Below are 26,624 nucleotides of genomic sequence, written 5' to 3'. Positions count from 1 at the left end.
ACTGTATACAGTGAGAGTTGCCACAGATTCTGGAAATCAGGGAATTTCAAGCATAACAGAAATTTGAAAATGTAAGAAACACTGGAAAAAATCATTTTTATATTTCAGTGGATGAAATGATTTTTTTACTAAGGTATCATGCATTGTCACTGACTGAATGCAGCTGAGTATGTGCACTGCTTCCCTGCTCCCTCATTACTGCTGCTTCTCCCCTTCCTTTCATCTTGCGGTCAATGCTGCCACCACTTCTTGCTGCTAGCCTAGAAGCTGCCTATGAGAGGCAGGCAGGCAGGCAGGAGTAGTGGTTTGTTTGGATCTGATTCTCAGAGATGCAGCAGCTGGAGACAGCGTCATGTGCACACGAGTTGCGTGAGCGATTTTTTTTGTGTGTGTGTGTGTGTGTGTGTGTGTGTGTGTGTGTGTGTGCGTGCGTGCGCGCGCTTTCGTTTTCTGACAAAAGCTATGGCTGAAAATTTAGTTGTGATAGTATGATTGTCGTTCTACATGCCTGTCTACGGCTCAGCAACCATCTTTAAGGCGAGTTGCTACCTATCCTCATTATTATTGATTCTCAGAGTATTTGAACAAATTTCATCAACATGCTGTGTGTGGTTCGTCAATAGCTGGCTACATGAATGGATTTCTTGGACGGGACAAAACCGCAGGCTGTTTCTGTGAGTATCTGTAATGGATCGGGCCTGCCGATCTGAAGCTGTTTAGTACCCACTAATGTGCAGGCCCTGCCCGTCGGATCTAGTCTCATTGATCTGCTCACAGACTGTGTCTATGTGTGTGGTTTAATGCAGCAGATTTTCATGGTTTATCCATGGACCCCGGAATGCAGTGCTCCTCAGCAGGCCACAGGCAATGGATTTCAGAAATTGTGACTGTCACCACAAGCATGCTGCAGTGTGGTGTTTTATAGATATTTTACTTGTTCTGGTACATTTTAGCACTTAAAAAGTAGTTTATATGTTAGAAAAGTATGAATGATAAGAAGAAGAAAATTACGTCAGTTGCTAGTGGTTTGTACACTGTGTACTCCTCCTTCTCAGAAGAAAAAGCCCCAAGTACCAATAAAATAATAGATATAACGGTGGATAACCGACAATAACATAGTAAAATCAACATTTTATTAGTAGTCACCTACAGTGCTGGTTTACACAATTCTTCCCCGGCTTATACACTTCTTTAAACCTTTCAGACCCAATTTTTTATTTACTTGTAAAAAAAATCTGACATTTTTATATTCAGGTGAGTCTCCTGACATTTTCAAAGAAAAAATTTCATATGATCTCCAGTTTTCTAGATATTTAATGTACACAAATGTGTTCATCAGGTCTCGAGCTTCACGTCATACATTAAAGAGGTTAACAGTACGGATCAATTATGCCACTCTATTTCGCTTTAAAACAGAAGAAACAATAAAAATGATTCCAAATTACATTCTTATTTAAACAACAATGGTCAACAACTGATTTTAAGGTTTAATATGAAACAAAAAACAATTTCTGTCCTTTTGGAGACAAATGTACTTTACATTTTCTGCACTGAATTCTTGAACGCCCTGTACATTTTGGAAATTTGCAGCAACTTGGAGCTCCTACATAGGCAAATGGTCAATGGAATCAAACTGTATCTCTGTAGCTGGTTGTAATTCTCTGTTTCTTGGTATGACATGTCTGAAGCCAGTCCATCATACGGATGCCCCTCTTCTTTTCAGTCACTTTCTTTTGGCACAGTATCAATCCACCTGCTACCCTGATACGAAAGGAAAGAAGGTCCATTTGCTTATTCTTTGGGATAGACAGGTTGTCTGCATCTCATCTGTATTCCAACCAACTTTGCACGATGGCAAAGTCAACAAGAAAAATCATACACAAACGCCATTTTCGAGATCTGATGAAAACTCTGTAGTAGCTTATCAATTGATCAAATAGATTCCACACCACCCATTGCATGATTATATCCTCTCACTATTTCAGGTATTTCTACTTTCACATATTTATGGTGCTTTTTGTCCCAACACTCAACTTTATCCACTGAGCCTTTACCAACAAAGTTTGAACACAATACAACTGGCCTACTGTCTAACCACTTACACATGGTAATGTCATCAGCACTAGTGATTTCTTCACAGTAACCTCTGGGGTTTGTTTCATTATTGTTTTATCATCTGCAAAAGGCAAGTTCTTTCCAAATCTGTTTTGACAGACAGTACCTGCTGCATTGATGCCTTGAGATTTCAGAACTTGAAACAGATAAGATGAAAAAAAGTTGTCAAAGTATAATTTATGACCTTTATCTTTTGACAGTGGAACAGAAAATCCTAAAACAACAGCAGGCCCTAACCCAAATTTTTTACAGCATAAGGTATTTAGTTCAGTTTTAGCACCCTGATACAAAAGGAAATCGTGCACTATGCCAATCTTTCCACACAACATGAAGATTTTGATTCCCCATGGACTTGGTTTCGCCTTGACATACTGCTTTGCAGAAAACTTCCCACTGAAAGGAATAATTCCTTCATCCACACAAACATTCTCTTCTATAGGAAGTTCACTGCAGCATTTTTGAATGGTTGTGCAAACTGGCCTGACTTTGTAAAATTTATCTTTATTTTCAGGTGGCTTCTCCAGATTGTTCAAGTGTAAATCTGTTCATAATTCTAAAAATCTGTCTCTTGACATGTTTGCCCAAAACACATTTACCTTCAGGCTTGTATCCAAATACATTCATAACCTGGGAAATTTCAAAGTGCCAGTCAATATATGCAAACCAAATAGCACCTCTAGTTCTTTAGGAGTTGTCTGCTGTGTCTGTACACACATCATTCACGCCCACTTTATCTGCTCCAACACGTTTCACTATTTGTGGAGCTTGCCTTTCAATAAGTGGTACACTGTCATCCTCATCTCCACTCAAACTAATGTCAGAAACATCACCATTTTCAATTATGTCCATAATCAAGTCCCAATCTTTCTCCACAAAAAGATATTCCTTATCCATATTTGTAAGTCAAAAGCCAGAAATATAAAATAAAATCATGTGTACTGGTCAGTTATTCTCCTCCTTGCTGCTGGTACTGAAAAAAGTACCACACATAACTAACATAGCCATGCAAATAAAGCTGAAACAAATTTTTAGTTATGTTTCCTATTTCGCACTATTAAGCACCTGTTGTACACAAATGTGTACATTAAACTTACCTGTTAAATAACACAAATATGAACTGAAAGAAATTGGTGAAAATTCCACTGAAAGAATGTCCAATGTTTCCAAAAGAAGGAAACCACACAAAACATTAACAACCCACAGTGTGACTATTAGAGCAATAAAGTCAATGAGTAATAGCTTCCCACGGAGAGACAACACCAGAGAGTATATTTTACTACATGGTTCACAGACTGCTCACAAGAGAGCAGCAGCTGCTGGAGCATGGCTAAAAATAAACCTACACAAATGTGTACAGTGAGTTTTGATGCACCTGACATTTCTTGTCAGTGAAATATTAGTGAACAAACTTTATGTACACAATTGTGACCAGGTCTGAAAGGGTTAAGGAAGCCTACTTTTTCTGAGGTTATTTCTCAAAACAGTGAAGGTATTTTAAATCTGTCTAGCAACTCCAAGGAAATGCATATTTTTGTTATCAAATGCGTTTTGTTTTATTGAAATAAAATATCAGTGGTCTTGAAACACATACCATTTGGCTTGCTTTCTCCATCTAAAAACAGTTCATTACAAAAGAAGTTGATATTAGTACTTTAAGATTTTTCTCACATCAAGATAGCCCATCTGTTTGCAAGTTTTTTTTAAGGTATTTCCTCGTTTGCACTATTGTTTCTTGTACCATAGCTGCAAAGACATTGTCAATTCACAGCTTAACTTACCCTTGAGATATCAAAATTTGTCAGGAAAAAATGCTTAAACTTGTTTGGAAATCAGGGAATTTCACTTGGGGAAACTTGTGGCAACACTGACAGTATTCATTGAAAGGCCCAGCAACTTTTTGAGAAACTTATAAGATGTAAAAATTAAGCAACACTTACTTTAAATAACAAACTTCTTGAGTGGTTTTTTTTTTACTCAACTGAAATAGTGGAGTGGAATGTCCTCATAACCATACTGATGCTCAGTAGAAATAATTCTACATCACCTTCCATCCCAGTTGCCTCAAAGTGTTTTATTTTTAATTCTGCAGAAGCATGTTATCCTCAGCACTAATCTTTGTCTCATATTTTTGCACTGCTAAGTTCAGGCAAATGATTTACATGTATGGAAGTTGTCAGTTTAACCTGAAAATTTAATGGAGTTCGCATCTCTATTTCAGGCTTTTGTAAATTATGTGATATGGTTTCAGCTTGTGTCATTTTTGTTACCAGTTAGTGTCTGAAGAAATACAAACCGTATCTTTTTATTATATCAAATACTGCAGACAGATCTGCAACAAAATATTTCTTCCAAATTTATTATGCCAAAAGGCAAAGAAGTGAAAATTATTAGCAGATAAAAGGGGTATGCTTAAAATCAAATTTACATACTTTCACATTGAACTGTCTCCAGAAAAGCCAAGTGGTGATAAAGAATTCATGCCTTTGGTTTTGATGACTATTACATTCCAAGTTTTCTCTTCTATGAGCGACATTCAGTAAGTAACGCAACACTTTTTCTGAAACCAGGTTGGGTTTATTAAGGACTCCAATACACCCTTTTACTGCCCATTATTGGCTATAAGACCCTGTTTGCCAACGTAATCTCTGTTCAGTGTCACGGCATTATCCCACCTTACTGGGAGGGCCTGTATGCCCACATGGTACCACTCTACTGGTCTATGTCAGAGCAAACATCTTGCTGAATCAGTAACTTCATCATCCACAAACTGCTTTCTGCGAAGTGCATCTTTCATTGGAAGGCAGAAGGTGTGAGATCTGGCTGTAGGGTAGATGAGATAGAACAGGTCAACGAAGTTTTGTGAGCTCCTCTCGGGTGTGCAGACTTGTGGGCCCTTTCATTGTCATTGACAACGATAAGTTTGTATTTTTGTGGCAACAAACACAATGAACTTGTTTCTTCTGTTTCCTGGCGTCATATCTGCAAGTGGCTGGCTGGCACACAGGAGATCAGACAGGTTTGTGCGCGATTGTTGCAATGACATACAACCACCATGCTTTTGTTTATTGCCAGGTCTCTGCAGACATTCTGCAAGAGCCTATGAAGCCTGGTTTTCTGCCAAAAGAAACTCAATGACAGCTCTTTGCTTGGAATCCGCCTCCATTGCAGGTGCCATTCTGAAGGCTACATATAGCACTATCACCTATGGTTAATTAATGAAACTAGAGGGCCCGAAGCAGAAATAAGGCACAATGTGCCACAGCAGATTCAGCATTTTTCAACTGGGGTGTTGCATCCTTATTGAACACCCCTCTTATTTTTCCGAAGAATCCCTAATGTTTCTCCATCTGTTCTTAAACTGGCATGAAATATTGATAAATCACAATTTTAATCATATTTTTTCCAACTCTTGGCAACAGAAACATCTTCAGGGTTGCCACAAGTTTTTGTAAATGAAATTCCCTGGTATATCCCTGCTTTCCAGGTAAGTTTTCACATTTTTCCCTGACAAATTTTGAGATCTCAAGGGTAAGTTAAGAATGTATCTTTGCAGCTACAGTACAAGAAAATAGTGAAAAGACGAGCTACAAAAACTTGCATTCAGATGGCGTTTCCTGGTGTGAGCAAAAATATCAAGTACTTAACATCAACATCTTTTGTAATGAACAGCTTTTAGATGGAGAAAGCAAGCCAAAGGATCTGCATTTCATTAAAACCACTGATATTTTATTTCAATAAAACAAAACACACGTGGGGACAAAAATACCATTTTCTTGGAGTCGCAAGGCAGATTAAAAGTACCTTTACCAATTTCAGAAATAAGCTCAGAAAAAAGTGTACAAGGCGGGGAAGAATTGTGTAAACACTGTAGGTGACTGCAAATAAAATGTTTCTGCTATATTTGTTATTGTCTGTTATTACCCACAGTATTATAGCTGTTCTCTTGGAAGTATTTTGTGATTTATCATTGTCATAGCAAATAAACTGCCAGCGACTGACAATTTTTTCTTATTAACGTCTGTAATTTGTAACATATAAACTACTCTTAAAGTGCCAAAATGTACTAGAACAAATAAAATGTCTATAAAACGCCACACTGTAAAACATACTTGCGGTGAGACAGTCACAATTCCTAAAAGCCGCTGACCATGGCCTCTGGCATGCTGAGGAGTACTGCAGACCTGGGCACATGGATAAGTGATGAAAATCTGCTGCATTACACAACACACAAATCGACCTGGCATGCAGGTAGATCGGTGAGACTAAACCGAACAGGCAGGGCCTCCACATTAGTGGGAACCGAATGGCTTCAGATTGGCAGGCCCCATCAATTATAGATACCCTCAGAAACAGCATGCGGTTTTGGCCCATCGCGGAAATCCATTCGTGTAGCCAGCTATTCATGAGCCACAGACACGTTGAAATGACACCATGGTGATCAATCCATGCAACAGATAACTTGTTCAAATACTCAAGAATCAATAATAATGACAATAGGTAGCAACTCACCGTGAAGACAATTGCTGAGCAGCAGACAGGCAGGTAGGAAAGAATCACAGGGTCACAACCAAATTTTCAGCCACAGGTTTTGCCAGGAAAAAAACATTCAGACAACTAGTGCACTGACGCCTCCAGCCACTGCATCTGAGAAACAGATCCGAACAAAACTTCTCCTCAGCCTCACTGCCTCTCATCAGCACTGCTAGGCTAGGGGCAAGAAGTGGTGGCAGCACTAACTGCAAGCTGAGGGGAGTGGTAGGAGAGAAGCAGTGGTAATAAGGGAGTGGCACACTTACTCAGCTGCACCCAGCTGACTACGATGTCTGACACCTCAGTAAACAAACCATTTCATCTACTGAGACAAAAATTACATTTTATCAGTTTTTTCCTTCAAATTTTCCTGGTAAGTTTGAAATTCCCTGATTTCCAGAACCTGTGGCAACCCTGATCTTACCCATCCATAGCATTTTCCTTCAAAATTTCTATCGTGCGAATCAACAGAATTACGGAAGAGGTCCCATCCACATTTATCTACGCTCGGGGTGAGTGTAAAAAAAGATCATTCAAAAGAAAATAATAAACTGTAGGGCCAAGCACAGGAACTTTTGACCAAGACGACAGTGTCTCATTGGAGATGGTGCTGGAACAAAATGTACTTGTATATATGATGCTTTAAAACCTTGTGCCACAACTACAAAGGTCAACCACACTCTTTCCTTCACAGCACAACAAACTAAAAACGCACATCCAGACACCCCATTGTAGCTGCAGGCCTTGAACATAGCATTTTTAAGTGGCCGAATTCCTTTTCGTACTTCCAAAATGGGAAATAAATAGCACAGTACTTACAATCTGCAGTGCACTTAACACCATGATTGGTCTTCTAAACAAGTTCCAAAGCTGAGATATCCAGATGTTTGAATACATTATTACACTTTATGTACATGGAGATACAGCACTGGTAGGTAAACAAAAAGTAGCTACACAAGGTTCGTACAAATAAAATTGAGCTAATGCATAAATAATATGCTTATAATGACACAATCTTTAAGTTTTTCACCCAATGTAAATATAATAAAAACAATGTCCCATAGAAAATGAGTAACACGCTCTCATACCCACAAAAGAGATACTAGCCAATTGCCTTGAAATATTTCATTCTTCTTTAAATGGCAAATCAGGCTGACTGTATTTTGGCTTTTTGGAACTAATATACTGAGAACAAATGACACTGGACTTTCATTTTCTGACAAATCAGTGAAATATTCTCAGTCTCGTATCATCCTCTTTGTTGTACATGCACAAAACAAGTGATGTAACTTAAATGACCAAATTTTCCTCATGTATTAGGCAAGCCTATCAGACTGCTTGTATTTTATTCACTATGAAGAGAGGGCAGACCTCCATTGCCTACTGGCCCATTTTGTGTAAGTTTGAGCTCATTGTCCTCACTCTTAATAGTGTAATAAGGAAAGCTTATTATCAGTGTGCAACCAGCCTTGATCAATGATAGTGACACACTTTACTTTCATTGTAAAATCATCCTAGAACTGATTGTTGTTTAGCAAATAATCACAAGATGTACATTAGTAATTACTAGGAGAAAGGAAACCATATGGATCTGGTAATGGATTGAATGGAATGTGTAATTATGGCCATAATGAGATGTGAAATGGGTTGTATGACTAAGCCAGGAAAATCAAACAAGCTCTTTGCAAGATTCAAGGACTGAAGTAAAGATCAGATGGATGACTCAAAATCCATGCAGGAGTATAACTACATTAATGCTTCAAAAAAATCTAGGAGGCCTTTATCCAGCAGCACGTGTCAATTGGCTGATGACTCAAGACCTATTCCCCATCTGATGTAAAAAGATCTTTCATGAAAATATTCCACTTTATCTCATATTGCACTGTAAAGAACTTTATCAAATGTCTTATGAAAAACATTTCGTAAAATCTTTGATGGTACATTAGTGTATTTTTATCATCTACACATATTACCAAAGGAAAGTCCCAGACCATATTTTTCTATCTGTATGCGTAGGCTAATCTCAGGAACTACTGTAATATCAATATAATGGAAGGAAACATTCCACGTGGGAAAAATTATATATAAAAAAAGATGAGGTGACTTACCGAACAAAAGTGCTGGCAGGTCGATAGACACACAAACAAACACAAACATACACACAAAATTCAAGCTTTCGCAACAGACTGTTGCCTCATCAGGAAAGAGGGAAGGAGAGGGGAAGACGAAAGGAAGTGGGTTTTAAGGGAGAGGGTAAGGAGTCATTCCAATCCCGGGAGCGGAAAGACTTACCTTAGGGGGAAAAAAGGACAGGTATACACTCGCACATATCCATCCACACATACAGACACAAGCAGGACACAAGCTGTATGTGTGGATGGATATGTGCGTGTGTGCGAGTGTATACCTGTCCTTTTTTCCCCCTAAGGTAAGACTTTCCGCTCCCGGGATTGGAATGACTCCTTACCCTCTCCCTTAAAACCCACTTCCTTTCGTCTTCCCCTCTCCTTCCCTCTTTCCTGATGAGGCAACAGTCTGTTGCGAAAGCTTGAATTTTGTGTGTATGTTTGTGTGTCTATCGACCTGCCAGCGCTTTTGTTCGGTAAGTCACCTCATCTTTTTTATATAGAACTACTGTAATAGTTAGATACAGTTTTTTCACTAATAAAAACATTCACAAAGATTGTTCCTGTATGTAATTTATACCACTACAACAGACATGTTATCCATGTGAATTTGGAGCAGGTCACTAGTGTCTTTCAAGTGTGGTCCTACCTTTTATAGAAGGTTGTTCACACTGTGCGATGGTGTCTATCTGTATCGTCCATTAATCCTCCTGATTCTATGTGATTAAGTCTTTTACATTAACTGTAAACTGCTTTCTAAGTAATGTGGGGCTTTTTTGGATTCATTAAAAAAACACCTGGTAAGATTTGGTTGCACATCAAATATTTACATGCAAGCAGACACACACCCGCTCCAATCGTAATGCCCTATAAAATCACAGTGCACTTTTACACAAAGTCAGTCAGATAAATATTCAAGTTGGTATTGAACTCTACTATTAGTGGACACAGTAAGCTGGACAAAGCCAGATAATCAAAGAAATGTATTCAGTTGACATGGAGACATTACAAAGTATAAACAGATTAAAACGAAGTACTGCCAATTCATGTTTACACATGAAATGAAGTTACCTGAAGAACTTTTCAAAGCTAGTACACAAGATTCTGTGTGTTTACAACTTTGAGACAGCCATTACACACAGCCTGTACATAATGCAAAACTTTTAGAGGCTTCATTACTGCAGTATGTTATTCTGTGCATAAAAATTAGGTTAACAAAAGTAAAATGGCTGAGGTCAGAATCTAACGAGTACAAAAACAAAATCTGCAACAGAAAAAGAAACTGCTCCTGAAATCTGTTAATTATCTCATAAATTAATTAGTTTCACAGAAACTGAAATGTGTTACTGAAACACTGGAATGTCAGCATTCCTGGCGAGTTGTGTCACTAAGACCGTAAATACATACCAGCTCACAAAAAAATGAAGTCATATTTTGATGAACGGATTCTACAGTAAAACTAGTTGCATCACCACACTGTAAAAAAAAGTGTTTAATATTGAATTTAAAGGGCAAGAGAATGGTTGGGGTTTCTAATTATATGAGTACCTACCTTGTATACTACTTAGAAAATTTACAAAAAATGGAAAGCAAGTAAAATAAAATAACTGAAGGTACAATTAGAGTAGATGAGAGATCCCAGCTTGCTCTTTCCTGTACAAGTGAAGAAAGTTCCAAAACCTCTAGTTTTCTGTACTTCATGTGGGCACAAACAGGAATTTTACTTGCAGAGGTTAGGACTAAAAGTCACTCTGTCTCAAGTTTTCTCTAATTTTCCCACTGATACTATTTTAACAACAATGTTAGATTTACAACTGAGTGTGCTGTGAATCAACAGGTACAAATATATCTGCTTTTTTTCAGGGAATGCCAAGTAAAAAACTGGCCAACACACAAAACTACATGCAATAAACTTTCTGAATCATTCCAGAAATTGAGTGTGAATTAATTGCAGGTATCACCACTGCAACAAAAGTAAATGCTTTACCTTGTAATTTGCATATACTAACAAAATATGTTTTCAACCAAACAGCCACAGATGGGCTGCTACGAAGACATTTTACATGCCATTTATTTAGCAGGATTTTTGGTGTAGCAATGAAACAAAATGCATTTTTTTGTTTTGTTTTAATACATCCTTTGTACAAAAAAATATTTTATGGTTCTCTCGTTTGCTTAAGATATTCTTTCAGGACATCATATGCTTGAGTCTCTTCACCGTAATCCTGAAACAAAAGGTTTGTGCACTGAAAAGTACATACTTTTTGCCTAACATAGATACATAAGACATAATTATCAAATACTTCAGAAAGGCTTTCACAGCACATTGTATATATTTGGGTAACACCTCAGAAGAGGGAGCCGCCTTCAGATCATCATTTCATTATACCTTACTGTATTTCTTTATGTACTAAGTATGGTGATTAAGTGCTTGTAATGGCTCTAACTAATGTAAATTTACTGAATCAATAAAAAAACCACAACAGTGGTTAGTACATAAGTAAGACAATCACATGAATACATATCTTATTTACATTTTCAATCCTTTAATGTATCTCCATCTCCACAGTATTTACATCATCTAAAATTATTCACTCATTTTTAATATACTACATTACAAGAAAGGCATAGATCACAGAACAAATTTATGAAAATGGTATAAATATTACCTTAATCAAATTGTGGTTTAAAACCAAGATCATGGTCTACTGTCACTCTTGACACAATAAATAATGAACTACACTTTATCTAGGATTGGACATTAATGAAAAAGAAAATCAATAATGTCCTTTTCAATGGATGTGTAAGTGATTTACAGAAACACCTATGTATATGGAATCTAAAATATTTAAACCATCCAACAAAGTATTTGCATAAAATGTCTTTACTGATTTTCTACAAATAAAAACTTTCTGTATAGTTCACAATAGCTTCCTTCAACAATGCTGTTCACCTGAGGGTTTGCCAACCATCTACAAAAAAATTCTAAAACTCTACAACCAGAATTCAGAGTTCTCAAAATCTGCATCAAGAAAAACATTCATACCTATTCTGCCCACAAGCATCTGCTATTACTGTGGCACCCAAACACCATCTCCAGGAAACATGTAATTCCAAACAATGGGAAGTCCACATTGGAATGTCAACAATACTATGAAAAGGATAGAGTGCTATGACAACTTGCACATGCACAATAAACACACTTACACACACAGCTTTTGGCCAAAGCCTTGTTTAGAAAATCAGCAGCATCTCTCTCTCTCTCTCTCTCTCTCTCTCTCTCTCTCTCTCACACACACACACACACACACACACACACACACACACACACACACACACACACACACACACCAGCCATTCTGCCCAGAGTGGGCATAGACAGCAGTAATGCATGCACACAGTGTTTGCTTTTTCCTTGCTTCTAAGAATGTGTGCGCACGCGCCCATTTTTATTTTTTAAGAATGTGTAACAGTCTTTTCATTGTCTGTCTACAACTCAACATCACTTCTTTACACTGTGGCAACTTGTCCTCCTCATTGTATTGTAAACATGAAATTCTGTTTCTTGGCCAACACGAAGAATGCACACCTGATAAGACAGAACTGGAAAGGAACCTACTCAAGACTCATTTAAACAATTGCTGTTCATATTAACAAAATTGCTTCCCTCTGCAGCCTGCAAGCACACATTGAAGAAGTCAGAGGATGACACTGTACTTATGGCACTTGAGAGATCTTCACAGACTTACAGTTTCGATGACTGTAACCAGTGTTGAATGAACAAATGTATATAGGGAAGTATAAATGAAAGAGACAGATCACATACAGACAGCAATTTCACTACTGCAGAAAGTGATGCAAGCAATCAAGACAACCTGCCCACCTAAACACTGACAAAATGTTAATTTACTCAATAAAACCAGAAAACAAATTATATGATAAAACATGAAACACTTTAAAGACTAGTAAAATATTGAAACAAATATATAGCGCATTATTGACACAAAATTGTCAGATTCCCTAACATTAGTACTCAAATACTACATTTCTTCAACATAAAAGAAACTTCATGCTCAAAACTAAGCACAAAACATTTTAGATTTATGTCAAAAGGTGTATGGAAGTTACTTTATATGAGTATCTCCAACTCTTTCACTTACATAACCTGAACACAGAACAATATGGCAAAGCCTAAACATACAATTTCTGATAAGGTACTGATTCTATGGTAATAACGATGTGATAAAGTTGTGTCCTTCACCAAAGTTAAAACAGATATCTCACTTTTCCAACCCTATAGTCTGCAAGGACTCTGTCCGTGTGTGTGTGTGTGTGTGTGTGTGTGTGTGTGTGTGTGTGTGTGTGTCCTGCAATAAGGAGACCTGTAACTTCATGCTGAACACCAGCAGTGAACAGTAAGGCAAGTAAAACCACAAAGAAAATCACATTGCAGATAACTACAAACTCTACGTTAGAATCAAACTATGAACCATGATGAGCCTAATTTCATTCATTGTCGAAATCAGAGGTAATTACACTATGTGATCTCATTCCAGACCACTCAATGCAACTCATAATCCAAGTGAAAACCAATGTCATGCTTTTCATGTTAGGAAGAAAAGTGATACACTATAGGCTTGAATTGCTAACAAATCTACTATACTAACATTGCTAATTTTCTCTGTTGCTTCCCAAATATGTCTCATCCACCTACAACTGTTCTTCATTCAACCCAATGGACAATTTTCTAATATACCTTACAAGAGAAAACATCACATCTAAGTAGTCTGATGCCACACCCAAACAATAGGTGCACACAGATTGCACCTGCTACTCAGTTACCAAATTCCCTTCTATGCACTGTACATCTCAATTATCAATCCAGTCTCAGTAACACAGCATCCATGTTTGGGGTTATTTTACCATGATTGCACTTCCATCTGAGGAATTCAGATTTCAGCAAAGGCCAGTAAACAGGCCAATATACGTTAAAACATCCTCAGCATTATTTTTACAACAGTCTTGGTCAAACAGGAAACACTGTCTTTTCACAAACTGCCATTGACAAATACACATTCTGGCACTCACCATAAATTCATTGAAAAAAATGTGTGTAACATTACCTTCACAACAACACAGGAGCATCCAACAACTTTTCGAGCTTTCCCAGAACTGTCTATTTTGCAAAGCCCAGCCCATTCACCCAGCTTCTTGTTGTTATCCACTTTGATAAGAGGAATCTGGTGTTCATTACATAGGGCTTGAACCAGTTTCTTATACATTGGTTCATCACAATTTTCAGCGAGAACACACAGCAGTGCCTGTCGCCTGTAATTCACAATAAAGTATTAGTTTTCAATACTACAGAAAAGCCACATAATAAATAGAATATCAAATGCCATCAGAAAGGTTCTCTCTACATTTACTGTAATTTTTTGGGTAACACTTCACTTCAGAAGAGGGAGACCTTTTACTTTCATCACTGGCACAAAAAAAAGCTCACTTACAGAATATAGTGTGGATCTGATAAACACAATTTAAACATAAAACTAAAACAACATTAACGTGCTTTGGAGTGTTCTTATAAAGACAACAGGTCACAAAACTACACTCAGAGCAGATAGAGACCACAAATATTAACATAAGAATCTTAAGTGTTTGTTTCAAATTCTGCAGCTTTCTGTTATTCCCTGCAACAATACTACAATTTATTACAATCACAAACCTCTTTTCAAAAACAGTCTACAATAACTTTTTCATTTTTACCACTATGCTCTAAAAATGGTTCAATGATTGTTTTCCACTGTATGGGAGCAAAAGGAAGATAAAGGTTTAATGTCATGGCAATTGTGAAATTAGAAAAGCAGCACAGCCCAAATACCTGATAATGGGATAACTGGAGCCTGAGCACACACTGTAATGGAGCAAGGATGACAAACAAAGCTGGCAGTATTATTTCAAAACCTGATTCACAAAAATCATAGAAACCTAAATCTAGATGGCTGGACATAAATTTAGTATGGCGTAATGGCCATAGTATCTTCTCGGATAAAATATTTGGAAAGTAAAATATGCCAAATACAGAATTCTTGACAGGGACAACTCAAGATTATAACTCTAGATCCTTTCATGAAATAGGTAGGTTAGAGAACTTACAAAGCGAAACAGTTTGAAGTTATATATTGTGGGAATTACTGAAGTGCAGTGACAGGAAGAATGGGATTACTGGTTTGGTCAATACAGGATTAAAAGCTGCACCAGACAACTGTTGAATCTCACGCAGTTAATTGAAACTGGGTTTGAAGCTCTAAAAGCGACAGGGGTGGTATTTGTCAACGACTTATCAGCGACCTATGACACTTAACCACCAGCTACTACTACTACTACTACTACTACTACTACAGGTACACAATATAACCTACAATTCTGGCCTAACTGGGTTCATCACAGCAATTCTGAAAAACCTAATTCTCTGTTGACTTTCAAGTGCATGGAAACTACAGAGAAACGGTCTTCCCGAGGAAGCAGTTTGGCTCCAATCCTACTCAAAATGTATACAAATGACCAACCTGTGACCCCAACATCTAAAGTTTCATGTATGCTGCTGATCTTGCTCTTGCCACTCAGAGCTCAGGCTTTTAATCACTGGAGAAGACCCTGACAAATGCCCTTGAAGATCTATTAATATACTATAATATAAATCAGCTTAAACCAAACCCAAGACTCAAGTGTGTGGTTTTCATTTGAGAAATAGGAAAGCTACTCGTAAACTGATGATATGGTCAGAAGTTGAGTTGCAACATTTCTACACTCCAAAATACCCAGGTCTGACACTGGACAGATCTTACTTTCAAGAGAATGCACTGCATGAATAGCAAGTTGAAATTTTCCACCATGAATAATCCGTTAAGAAAACTGGCCACATCACAGTGATGTAGTCAACCTGAAACCATCTGAACGTCTGCACTGGCATCAGCTTACTCTGCAGCAGAGTACACTTGTCCCGTTTGGTATAATTCATCACCTGCCAAACAGGCAAATGTCGCTTTTAATGACACCTGCAGAATTATAACAAGTAGGTTGAAACCGGCTCCTGCCTTAGAGGAATAACACAACCTCCCATTTGAAGAGAAACTGCAGAAAATAAATAAATAGGAATCATCCTCTGTATGGACATAAACTGAATTTCACAGCGATTGAAGTCAAGGAAGAATTTCCTTAGAACATCAAAGGCACTACCACTCCTGAAATTGCCAGGGTGCAACATTGAAGGGATAAGACTTCCCTTCTCTCTAGTTGGAAAAGAATTTCTGAAACTCTGCCTCCAGGAAATGGTGAGGAATGAATGATCTGGAAATCTTTGAATGGTCTGAGATCAGAAGTGGGCGCATCAAGGTTTAACCTGGCAACAGAAAACAACACTAACAAGGGAACCTTCCCATCGCACCCCCTCAGATTTAGTTATTAGCTGGCACAGTGGATAGGCCTTGAAAAACTGAACACAGATCAATTGAGAAAACAGGAAGAAGTTGTGTGGAACTGTGAAAAAAATAAGCAAAATATGCAAACTGAGTAGTTCATGGGAAGATATGCAACATCAAGGACATTGGTAACGAAGGAGCGCCGTAGTCTCGTGGTAACGTGAGCAGCTGCGGAACGAGAGGTCCTTGGTTCAAATCTTCCATCGAGTGAAAAATTTAATTGTTTTATTTTCAGTTTATGTGACAAACTCTTATGTTTTCATCACTTTTTTGAGAGCGATTATCACATCCACAAGAAAACCTAAATCGGGCAAGGTAGAAGAATCTTTTTACCCATTCGCCAAGTGTACAAGATAGGTGGGTCAACAACATATTCCTCTCATGTGACGCACATGCCGTCACCAGTGTCGCATAGAATATATCAGATGTGTTTTCCTGTGGAGGAATCGGTTGACCTCCTATGACCTTGCGATCAAATGTTTTCGGTTCCCATTGGAGAGGCACGTCCTTTTGTCTAATAATTGCACGGTTTTGCGGTGCGGTCGCAAAACACAGACACTAAACTTATTACAGTGAACAGAGATGTCAATGAACAAACGGACAGATAATAACTATGCAAAAACAAAGAAAGTAAACTTTTCACTCGAGGGAAGACTTGAACCAAGGACCTCCCGTTCTGCAGCTGCTCACGTTACCACGAGACCACGGCGCTCCTGGGTTTCTGGTGTCCTAGATGTTGCATATGTGGCCCATGGACTACTCAGTTTGTATATTTTGCTTATTTTTTCACAGTTCCACACAACTTCTTCCTGTTTTCTCAATTGATCTGTGTTCAGTTTTTCAAGGCCTATCCACTGTGCCAACTTTTAACTAAATCTGAGGGGGATGCGATGGGGAGGTTCCCTTGTAAGTGTTATCATGGAGAAGTCCAGATTGTCCAGCACATGCTTCAGTGTCAACTGAAAATGGACTGGAAGTGGCCAAATTTTGGTCAAAGACTAATATGAAATGTTATCTGTGCACCTATATGTGTTTCTGAAATGAAACAAAAAGAAAAAGATATGGTTAAACTATGTAGCCTACTACAAACAGTACAGTGAACACCACCACAGTGAAGAAATACTGAGTCAAGATCAGGGCTAGCAGCAGAAGTCACAGCAGTGTTTATGTATTGCTCATAGGTTGGCAACACGTCAGTTTGGCAGAGCCATTGCGATAATTCTTTGACATAACCAATGAGAGGTGAGAGAAGTGGCAATTTACTTCTAGCCTCAAAAATGAAACCATTGCCTTGTTTGTTGTTTCTCAGTTTGTTAGTGAGTCTGGAGAGAAATATTTTGTGATTATGCCAGCAAGTGCTGTAAAGAAGACTGTTGCCAGTGAATGTCTTGTGGATTAATTGCAGGGACATGAACATGTATCAAATGGGGTGGTGAAATGAACACAATCTATATGAGGGAGCACACTTAAGTGTATCAATTTAACAAAAAACAACAACACTGATCCACCAATATTGCACCCTTTCTTCCGAACGTATTAGTTCAAAACATGTCTTACCTGCTGCTATTGCATTGGCTGCATAAACAGCTGACATACATTCTTTTGGTCCCACCATACCTCATAAATGTTGACAACATTCCTGCACAAAACATGTAAGTACACCATTGGCCCTTTTCTACCTTTACCCATCTGTTGTAGTGCAAATTTACGTGTCAACTCAATCCACAGGCAAGTAGCTTGAAAGAATATATGACAATGTGAAAGAAATTATTCAGACAATTTAATTGTGAAGCTTGACGAATTCAGTAGTAGAACAAGGGAAAGAAGGTAATTTAATTATCACTAATACTTACTTTCACGAAAAAATTTTATACTCAGAAGATTATACATGGAAGATTTCTAGTTGGGAGATCACTCACCGAAAAGCACAAGCATTGAATTGTCAATAAGCAAAAAAAGAAAGCAGACATGCTAGTTTTTGGAGTTATCCTATGACAAGCTGGAAAAAAAGAAAAACACCTAAGCCCCTACATGCCAGCATTTCAAACACTTCACACTACTTCTGTTTGGTCTGTGATCTCCTTCAATCTTAAATATTTACTTTCTACAAGAACTTTCCTATAACATTTATATAATGGTAAGAGGATTTTAAACGGAGAAATATTTCCATGGGCGCATGTGAACGCTGTTCATAATTTATTGGTTATGACCTGCAGAGTGAAACTGAAGAAATTGCGAAAAGATAGGAAATTAAGGGGATGGGACCTGGATAAATTGAAAGAACCAGAGGGTGGTGGTTCCAGAGGGATCAGGCAATGCTGTACTGAAATGAGGGAAAGGACTACAACAGAAGACAAATGGCTAGAACTAAGAGATGAAATAGTGAATGCAACACGGGATCACATGAGTAAAAAAACAAAACCTAGGAGGAGATATTGAATTAACTGATGAAACAGGAAAACAGAAAATACAGCAAATTAAACTGTTGAACGGACCGACAAAATTCAATATGGCTACAAGTAAAATGCAAGGCTGTAGAATCTTGCACAACTAGGGGAAAGGTAGATGTCACCTACAGGAAAATTAAACACACCTTTTGAGTAAGAACAAGCAACTGAACGAATATCGAGCTCAGGTAAGAATCCAGGCCAGTATTAACACTACTATGCTCATGCGGGATACAGACGTAGGCCAGTGAGTAAAAATGTCATTTAGTCTAAAAAATTGGCACATCACTGTGCCACTGTTTCCTGTATTCCTCTGGTAAGAACCCTCTCACACTAACAGCATGCCAGTTCCCACAGCACAAAGGCATTTAAATAGTTGCTGGAAGTCTGTGGGCTATGTATGTAGCCCTCGCAAGCGTTCATGAAGTTCAATTTCTAATTGGACACGTTTCGAAACTGGGTAAACATGGTCATTACTGTAACAATACTACAAAATGCTATACATTTGTTGTTTGTATCAGGGTGGGCATAAAATGATAACTGGATCCTCCTATCGCCCACCACACTTGTCCCCCTGATGTAACCAAAAACTTTCGAGAAAACAGTCCACTTGCATGAAAGTTACCCAATCATACTGCAATCATCGGTGCAGACTTTACTCATCCCACATTTAATTGGGAAGATTACAGTTTTGTTAGTGGTGGGCATGATAGAATACCCTGGGAAACTTTACTAAATGCCTTCTCTGCGAACTACCTAGAACTGATAGTTATGAACCTCACTCATGATGGAAGCATATTGCATCTAATGGCAACGAACAGACCTGACCTCTTTGAGGATGTCCACATCAAAACTGGTATCTGTGACCATGATGGGGTTGTGGCAACAATGACCACCAAAGTGTGAAGGACAGCTTAAACAAGAAGTAAGATATACATGTTCAATAAGCTTTTTTAAAAAAAACATCAGTAGTGTCACATCTCAATGGGGAATTTGTAGCTGGGCACAACATGTACAGGAACTACAGCTGAAGTTTAGAAGAATAGCTGACCACACATTAGATAGCCATGTACCCAGTACAACAGTCCAGTCCAACTTAAAAAAAAAAGCAAAACAGGGAAATAAGACAGAAATGTTGAATGAAACACATTTGGCTGCTAAGAGAGCAACCGCTATCTTCAATTAATACCACAGCAGAATATTGTCAACTGATCTTCCACATAACCCAAAGAAAATCAGGTCATATGTGAAAACTGTTAATAGCACCAAAGTTAGTGTCCTGTCCCTTGCAAATCAGACAGGAACTGAAATTGAGGGCAGCAAAGCAAAACCTGAATTGCTTAACTATCTTTTCCAATGTTCTTTTATAAAGAAAACCCAGGAGAATAATCCCAATTAAAATGTTGTACCTATGAAAAGATGAATGAAATAAATATTACTGGCGTGATGTTGAGAAACAGCTGAAATAATTAAAAATGAACAAAGCTCCAGGCCCCAGTGGAATCCCATCAGATTCTATACTGAATTTGTGAATGCCCAGCTCTTGGTAAAAGGTATAGGTCACACCAGGGTGTATACATGGACAAGGAAAAAAAATTCCCAGATTTCCTGGTTGAAAATGTACTTTTTCTGTGTTAAGTGACAGTATACTTTTCCTCGGCACTGTAAAACTTATCAATCCTTAGAACGTTTATGGTTTTCTACACAGACGTAGAATTTGCCGGCACTTTAGAACATGAAACCCAGGGGGGAAATAAACACGTATTGGAAAGATCTTTGATGTGCAGCAACATGTACGCTGCATTTTTCCGTGTTACGGAGGTATAAATTCTAATTCCACCGAACACTGCATGTTACTTTCCGAAGCAATGAAATCGAGATTGCGATGGGCTTTTGTGAGCCAGTCATAGCTCATGTCACGTGATCTCACCAGCTGATGACCGCATAGGACACATGATGTAGTCAACCAATTGCAAGTTCACTCTTAAGTAGCGTGAACACACAAAAAAGAAAAGTTAATGGTGGAAATTAATAGACAGTGTTGCTACAAGAAAAACAAAGCTTTCACAAATAATATTCGTCTCTAAGATTAATAAGCTGCAAGAGAAGCTAAGCTTCCACATATAATGCTGATCTTTTTGCGCTTGTTACACTTTAAGAAACATCACACAATGTGCCAGTAAAATTTTTAACAACAACATAAATGTCTGATCTTCTGGGCTTTGAATTCTTCTAGATGGTCGTCCTCAAAGAGTTGATTTTTGAATGAGAGTCAAATAAATGCTCTGTGATCTAAGAAATTCATCGTACGTTCTTGCACATAGTTCATCTTGCGTAAAAGGAAGTTTACTTTGAAAGTGCGTAAAAGGAAATTTACTTTGAAAGTAACACTTTCCAAATCATCATTCGCAATATTTTCCTGTGACCTGCTAGAAATTGGTTCGTTTCAGCAGTTGCCAGAGAGCGCCAGATAACAGGTGCCACTGCGCCTGCGCAGCTACGATGATGCAGGAAGCCCGCATGTTCGTACGCGTAAAGCATTAAAAGATCTTGCATTATGTCATAAAAGAAACAAGGCATCAGAGGATACTTCAGGAGCATCGGAATTTCGTGAACCATACTAAAATGCATAATTCGGCTTAAAGTGCATAATCGTATGTCCAGATTCGGATGTAAATTTTCTTGAGTCCAGTACTCTATTACCTCATGTTTGGTTCATTATTATGGCACAATTCCATACGAGCTAGAAGTTGGAAAACGTGCTCTTGAAATGCAGCGAACAGTTGAAACTAGCCAACAGTGTGAAATTAAACACTTCGTTTCAAATGAATTGACTGCCTCAGCGCATAAGATTAATAAAAGCAAATCTCTTTAGCAAACAGACAAATATAACTTCATTGTTCTGCAAGGCGATTAATGCTTGGACTGTCAGAAAGGTGGAAATAAAACCTGAAACTAACAACATATTTTAGCCTTCCGTAATTATGCGAACATATTTTAATTCATTTGGTAGCTCCCGGCCACAGATGAGAGCAATAACCGAAGAGGAAACAGCAAAATCACTAAACGTAAACACAGGTCACATGGAGACTACCCACCTCCCCATTACAACTCAGACTGTTCTGGGCATCAGCCCCGGATCTACGATTTCCAAACAGGAGCAACTTAGATAGTGACACCAAGCCACACATCTGTAGCCAAAAGTAGGAGAAGGTACTATTCACATGTGACAACTGCACATGCGCAAGAGCCCGCCCACAACTGCTCAAATGAATCTAATGTAAACAGCTCTCATGTCATGCTCATCAGAGGCAATTTGTTGTTAGGGAGCACTGCATATTCTTCCTAAAGCCTTTGACACACTTTGGTTGGCAGACACTTGTATGAGCACAGTGTTTTGTTGTTGTTTGTATATGGCATATTTCCTTTGCGACTCAAGTCGCATTTTCGTTTTTTTTCCTCCCTCGTTCATGTTTTGTTGCTGCAGTATTATTCTGCAAAAGCGGGATACAGTAATATCCTTCGATAGAGTATTGCTTCTTACCAGTCAAAATCACAAAAATTTAACTGGTAACTAAAACAATGAAAAATTACCGGAATTCTAAAAAATTCCCAGGTTTCTCCCGGTTTTCTCCTGGCCGAAAAAATTCCCGGGTTTTTCCCGGATCGTATACACCCTGCACACTCATCTACAAGAAGGGTAGTAGTAGTGATCCACAAAACTACCATACAATAACCTTGACATCAGTTTGTTGCAGAACCTTAGAACATATTTTGAGCTCTAACATGAGGTATCTTGACCACCTCAATGCCAACAGCAAGGATTTCAAAAACATGTGAAACCCAACTCGCACTTTTCTCACGACACACTGAAAGCTTTGGATCAAGGCCAATCAGTAGATGCTGTAGTTTTTGATTTTTGAAAAGCATTTGACTCCGTATGACACACTTATTGTCAAAATTACGATCACATGGGGTATCAACTAAAATTTGTGACTGCACTGAGGACATTTAGTTAGGGAGGACAGCATGTTATGCTGAATGGAAAGTCGTCGTCAGATGTAGAAACAACTTTGACTGTGCCACAGGGAAGTGCATTGGGATTCTTGCTGCTCATGTTGTTATAATGACCTGCAGACAATAGTAAAATCAGGATTTTTGCAGATGACGCAGTTACATATAATAACATACTATCTGAGAGAAGCTGCATAAATATTCAGTCAGATCTTGATAAGATTTCAATGTGGTGCAGATTGGCAACTTGCTCTAAATGTCCAGAAATGTAAAATTCTGCACTTTACAAAACAAAAAAACAGTATCCTACACCTATAATATCAATGAGTAACTGTTGAGATCGGCCAACTAGTACTAATATCTGTGTGTAGCACTTTGTAAGGGTATGAAATGGAATGTTCACATAAGCTAAGTCATGGGTAAAACAGATGGCAGACTTAATTTTATTGATAGAATAACGGGTTCAGTTTATTGATAGAGTACTGGGGATGTTCAATCAGCCTAAAAAGGAGATTGGTTACAAATCACTTGTGCAACCCATACTAGAATATTGTTCAAGTGTGTTGCACCCATACCAAATAGGGACTAATACACGATATTGAACATATACAGATAAGTAGCATGAATGGTCACAGGTTTGTTTGATCGGTGAGAGTGCCACAGAGATACCAAAACAACTGAACTGGCAGACACTTTATGAAGGACGTAAACCATCCCAGAAATACTTTTAAAAGTTTCAAGAACCAGCTTCATCTGATGACTGGGAATATGCTACAATTCACTACATATCACTCACATAGGGATCATGAGGATAGGACTAGAATAATTCCTGCACACACACGGAAGCATTCAATCGATCATTCTTCCCACACTCCATACATTAATGGAACAGGAAGAAACTAATTACTGTTAAAATGGGACACCCTCTGCCATGCACCTCACAGTGGTTTGCAGAGTACAGATGTAGAGTGCATTACTGCAGTTCTGATGATTTCTTATTGTAGGTATTGCACTCTTAGATAACAGTTTATATAGGCGAACAAATTTAAAGATGTCACAAAAATCAATTAAAAGGCACCTTAGAACATTTTTTAGTCCACTACCAGTTTGGGCTTTTGATAAAATGTGCAGACAATACTTTGTTTCTAGAAACAGTCGCCAATTGCCTTCCTTCCATGCAGTTTTACAATTTTGTCAATATGGTGGTCATAAATGTGATATGTTACATGCGTAACTAAAATGAAAGGCATCAGCTGTTATCACCTGCAAGAAATCAGATTGTTGTGCTACAGAAGAAAGCTGAAGATTATTAGTTGGGTAAACCACGTAATGAATGAAGTATTGAATCAAATTGGGGAGGAAAGAAATTAGGGGCACAACTGGCTAAAAGAAGGAGACTGATTGATAGGACACACTGTGGCAGCAAAGAAATGCCAATTTGTTATCGAAGGAACTTCTCTTCAGACTGAAGGCCATGTCAGAGATATGCTACATAACTTGCCTCATTCCCTTCCCATTTATTGCTATCCTTTCATGTGCTCCAACTGTGTAGATTGCTTCCTGTACAAAATCGAACAGTATGTGTCTGGTGAATAAGACATCACAAATATGTCACAGCTGTTAACTTCAAACATAAAAAACATGCCAATAATGCTAAGGAAACACCTGTTCAACTGCAATCTATTGTTTGAAAAACAAAAACAGAAAAATGGAAAATAGAAACACGTAAACAAATCTGATAATTTATAATGAACATTTCTTTGATCAATACACTGGAAATCTGTGTTTACAACTATTAATGATGATCGACATTATTTTGGAAATCATTTTACGAGTATCAGTTAGCTTCGAGCCGCTCCGCGATGTTTATACTCGTTACCGACTCTAAAGTAAATATGTGGTGCGCCGCAGTAATAAGTATCCATGGTGAATAGTATAATGTTGATTGACGAGCGGTGTTGTGCGTGGTGTGCGATATATGAGCGAAAAGAATCTACCTAGTCCTAGTGACTCGCCATCCACTTTCGTTTCACTTCTATGTCGCACCAATGTATTAAATCTTCGAAAGTACAACGAGGTTGCTCCAAGAAAAAGGAGGTGGGAGGTGCTGCTGTGCCAGGAACCGATGTTAAACTTTCGCTCCGAACTCCCTTTGCAAAGTAGCCTTCTTAAAAATATATACATAAAAGAAATAAACGTTCAGCATGTATCCATAATTACAAACTTACTTGCAATGTGAATGTAAAATGACTCGTTCCACATCATTACGATTTATCGTGCATAATTATCCATGGAATACGAAACTAACTAGTGCGCGATTAGTACTGATTAAACACGAATGACGCAAACACTGAGAAAGTATTCCCAACATCTGCACCATAACACACAAACACACACAAGCACATCGCACGTGTGGTCCTCGATTAAATTCTGGCAAGAAAACAAGTACACACTCTCTCATACACGAACGGCAAGTTACAAGACATAGACCTATATGATACCTCTGCGAACAACATTGGTATTCACGACGAAATCTGTACAAGATATTGTTCCAAGTCTCCGGTCAGCTGTTAAAAATACAAATAATTTTATACTTACTTGTCTAGTGCTTTAGCCGCTTCGTGAAGACCATGCGCTAGCGTTCCACTAGTTAACGCAGTTTTCAGAACTTCTTGAAGAGCAGTGTTTATGTCCATTCCTCCGGCAACGGGTGCCGCTGAAGGGACATCATCACTGACAACAAAATATTGAGGCAATGAAAGAAAAATCAAAGTTTCCACATCAGAGGATGAAAACGATCATTAAAAGCCATGTGCAAAGAAACAGTCACCACTATTTACACTTACGTATCAACGTCCGACATCACGTGTTTATGAGACGATCTGGATAATGTATATTTAACTCCTCACGGCGTCACTAAAATATAAAACGCTATTAGTAGTAGTTATATTACGGATGCTTAAACCTCAAAGACAAATAAATTGGATATTCACGACGTGGTCAGCACTTACACTTACACGACGCCTTGCACACCCCAGAAAGGAAGACATCAAAGATTACAACATAGAAGTTTCAAATACCAAAGTAGCGTCAATCGATAGTATATGCCAGCTTCACACATGCAACAAAAGTGTCGCCACAACTAATTCCATACAGCAATCTAAAATAACAGTCGCGCAACTCTAATGCCATAATCTGCATTGTGGCATTAATCTCCGCCCATATTTTTTTCAATTGACTCCACGAAGAAAGCTGTGCATCTATGTTGTGTGGCGTCCTGTGTGATCAACAGCTCACAGTGTAACTACACAAAGGCTGTTTATGAATAGGCCAACGACTCCAACTGTTCGAACAATCTACATCGTAGTTAAGGAAATCTCGGTTTCTGTTGAGATCTTTTGCATGTCCTACGATCTAATGACTCTTGTCAGTACACAACGACCTGTCTCAGAATTTTAATGCTATGCGAGTTTTAATAAAAAATAACTGCGGAACCCAGAATGAAATGTCTTCTAGAGTGCAGCCCTCGCGTAACAACGACATCTAATAAAGAACTAAAATGTCCCAAACATGATTCTGTCCAATTCTCCAGGTTTCGTCCGTCGCGCTATCTTGTGACAACCTATGTTACTACCTCCAAGACAGGGCTTGTCTCTGTAATACATTTCCCATTTCACAATTACAGTCATTTTATTACGATCTTTTTCGTTAGTTTGGCATTTAATTATTCATTACCTGCTCTTGATTGATTCACCTGAATGTCGCTGTCTTGTTTTCAAACTGATTAAAATCTGGTAACGTTGTTATGTGTTACGATATTGTAGTGCCGGTGTTACTTTGATGATGCACTGCGACGAATACAGCCGTTACTAAACACGTCAGATGAATTCTCAATTGCGAATAATGACTAC

General features: G+C 38.2%; 2 protein-coding genes across 2 annotated transcripts in view; one reads left to right on the top strand and one right to left on the bottom strand.

The window, feature by feature from the left end:
- LOC126416358 (zinc finger MYND domain-containing protein 10) overlaps window positions 1-10,786 on the top strand; it is an 88,800-nt gene extending 78,014 nt beyond the window's left edge. Inside the window, exon 10 of the mRNA XM_050084039.1 lies at window positions 10,635-10,786. Coding sequence (XP_049939996.1) covers window positions 10,635-10,719 — 85 coding nt within the window. The 3' untranslated portion in view covers window positions 10,720-10,786. The remainder of the gene's footprint in view (window positions 1-10,634) is intronic.
- Window positions 10,787-10,881: 95 nt separating this feature from the next.
- LOC126416359 (40S ribosomal protein S12) lies at window positions 10,882-25,783 on the bottom strand. The gene is made up of 5 exons (XM_050084040.1): window positions 25,725-25,783; window positions 25,560-25,629; window positions 25,312-25,446; window positions 13,895-14,099; window positions 10,882-10,996 (listed from the first exon to the last, which is right to left on the bottom strand). Exons 2-5 carry the CDS (start codon window positions 25,574-25,576, stop codon window positions 10,928-10,930), a joined length of 426 nt encoding a protein of 141 aa, XP_049939997.1. The 5' UTR covers window positions 25,577-25,629; window positions 25,725-25,783; the 3' UTR covers window positions 10,882-10,927.
- Between the last annotated feature and the right edge of the window lie 841 nt (window positions 25,784-26,624).

The sequence above is a fragment of the Schistocerca serialis genome, chromosome 8, assembly GCF_023864345.2.
Source record: "Schistocerca serialis cubense isolate TAMUIC-IGC-003099 chromosome 8, iqSchSeri2.2, whole genome shotgun sequence".
Taxonomy (NCBI): domain Eukaryota; kingdom Metazoa; phylum Arthropoda; class Insecta; order Orthoptera; family Acrididae; genus Schistocerca; species Schistocerca serialis.
This window is presented reverse-complemented; position numbering and strand designations above follow the sequence as displayed.

Coding starts and splice junctions, on each gene's coding strand:
- LOC126416359 (XM_050084040.1), bottom strand. Junction 14,100..25,311: donor GCGGCTAAAGCACTAGACAA/GTAAGTATAAAA, acceptor TGTGAATTACAG/GCGACAGGCACTGCTGTGTG. Junction 10,997..13,894: donor GCTCCTGTGTTGTTGTGAAG/GTAATGTTACAC, acceptor CTTTTGTTTCAG/GATTACGGTGAAGAGACTCA.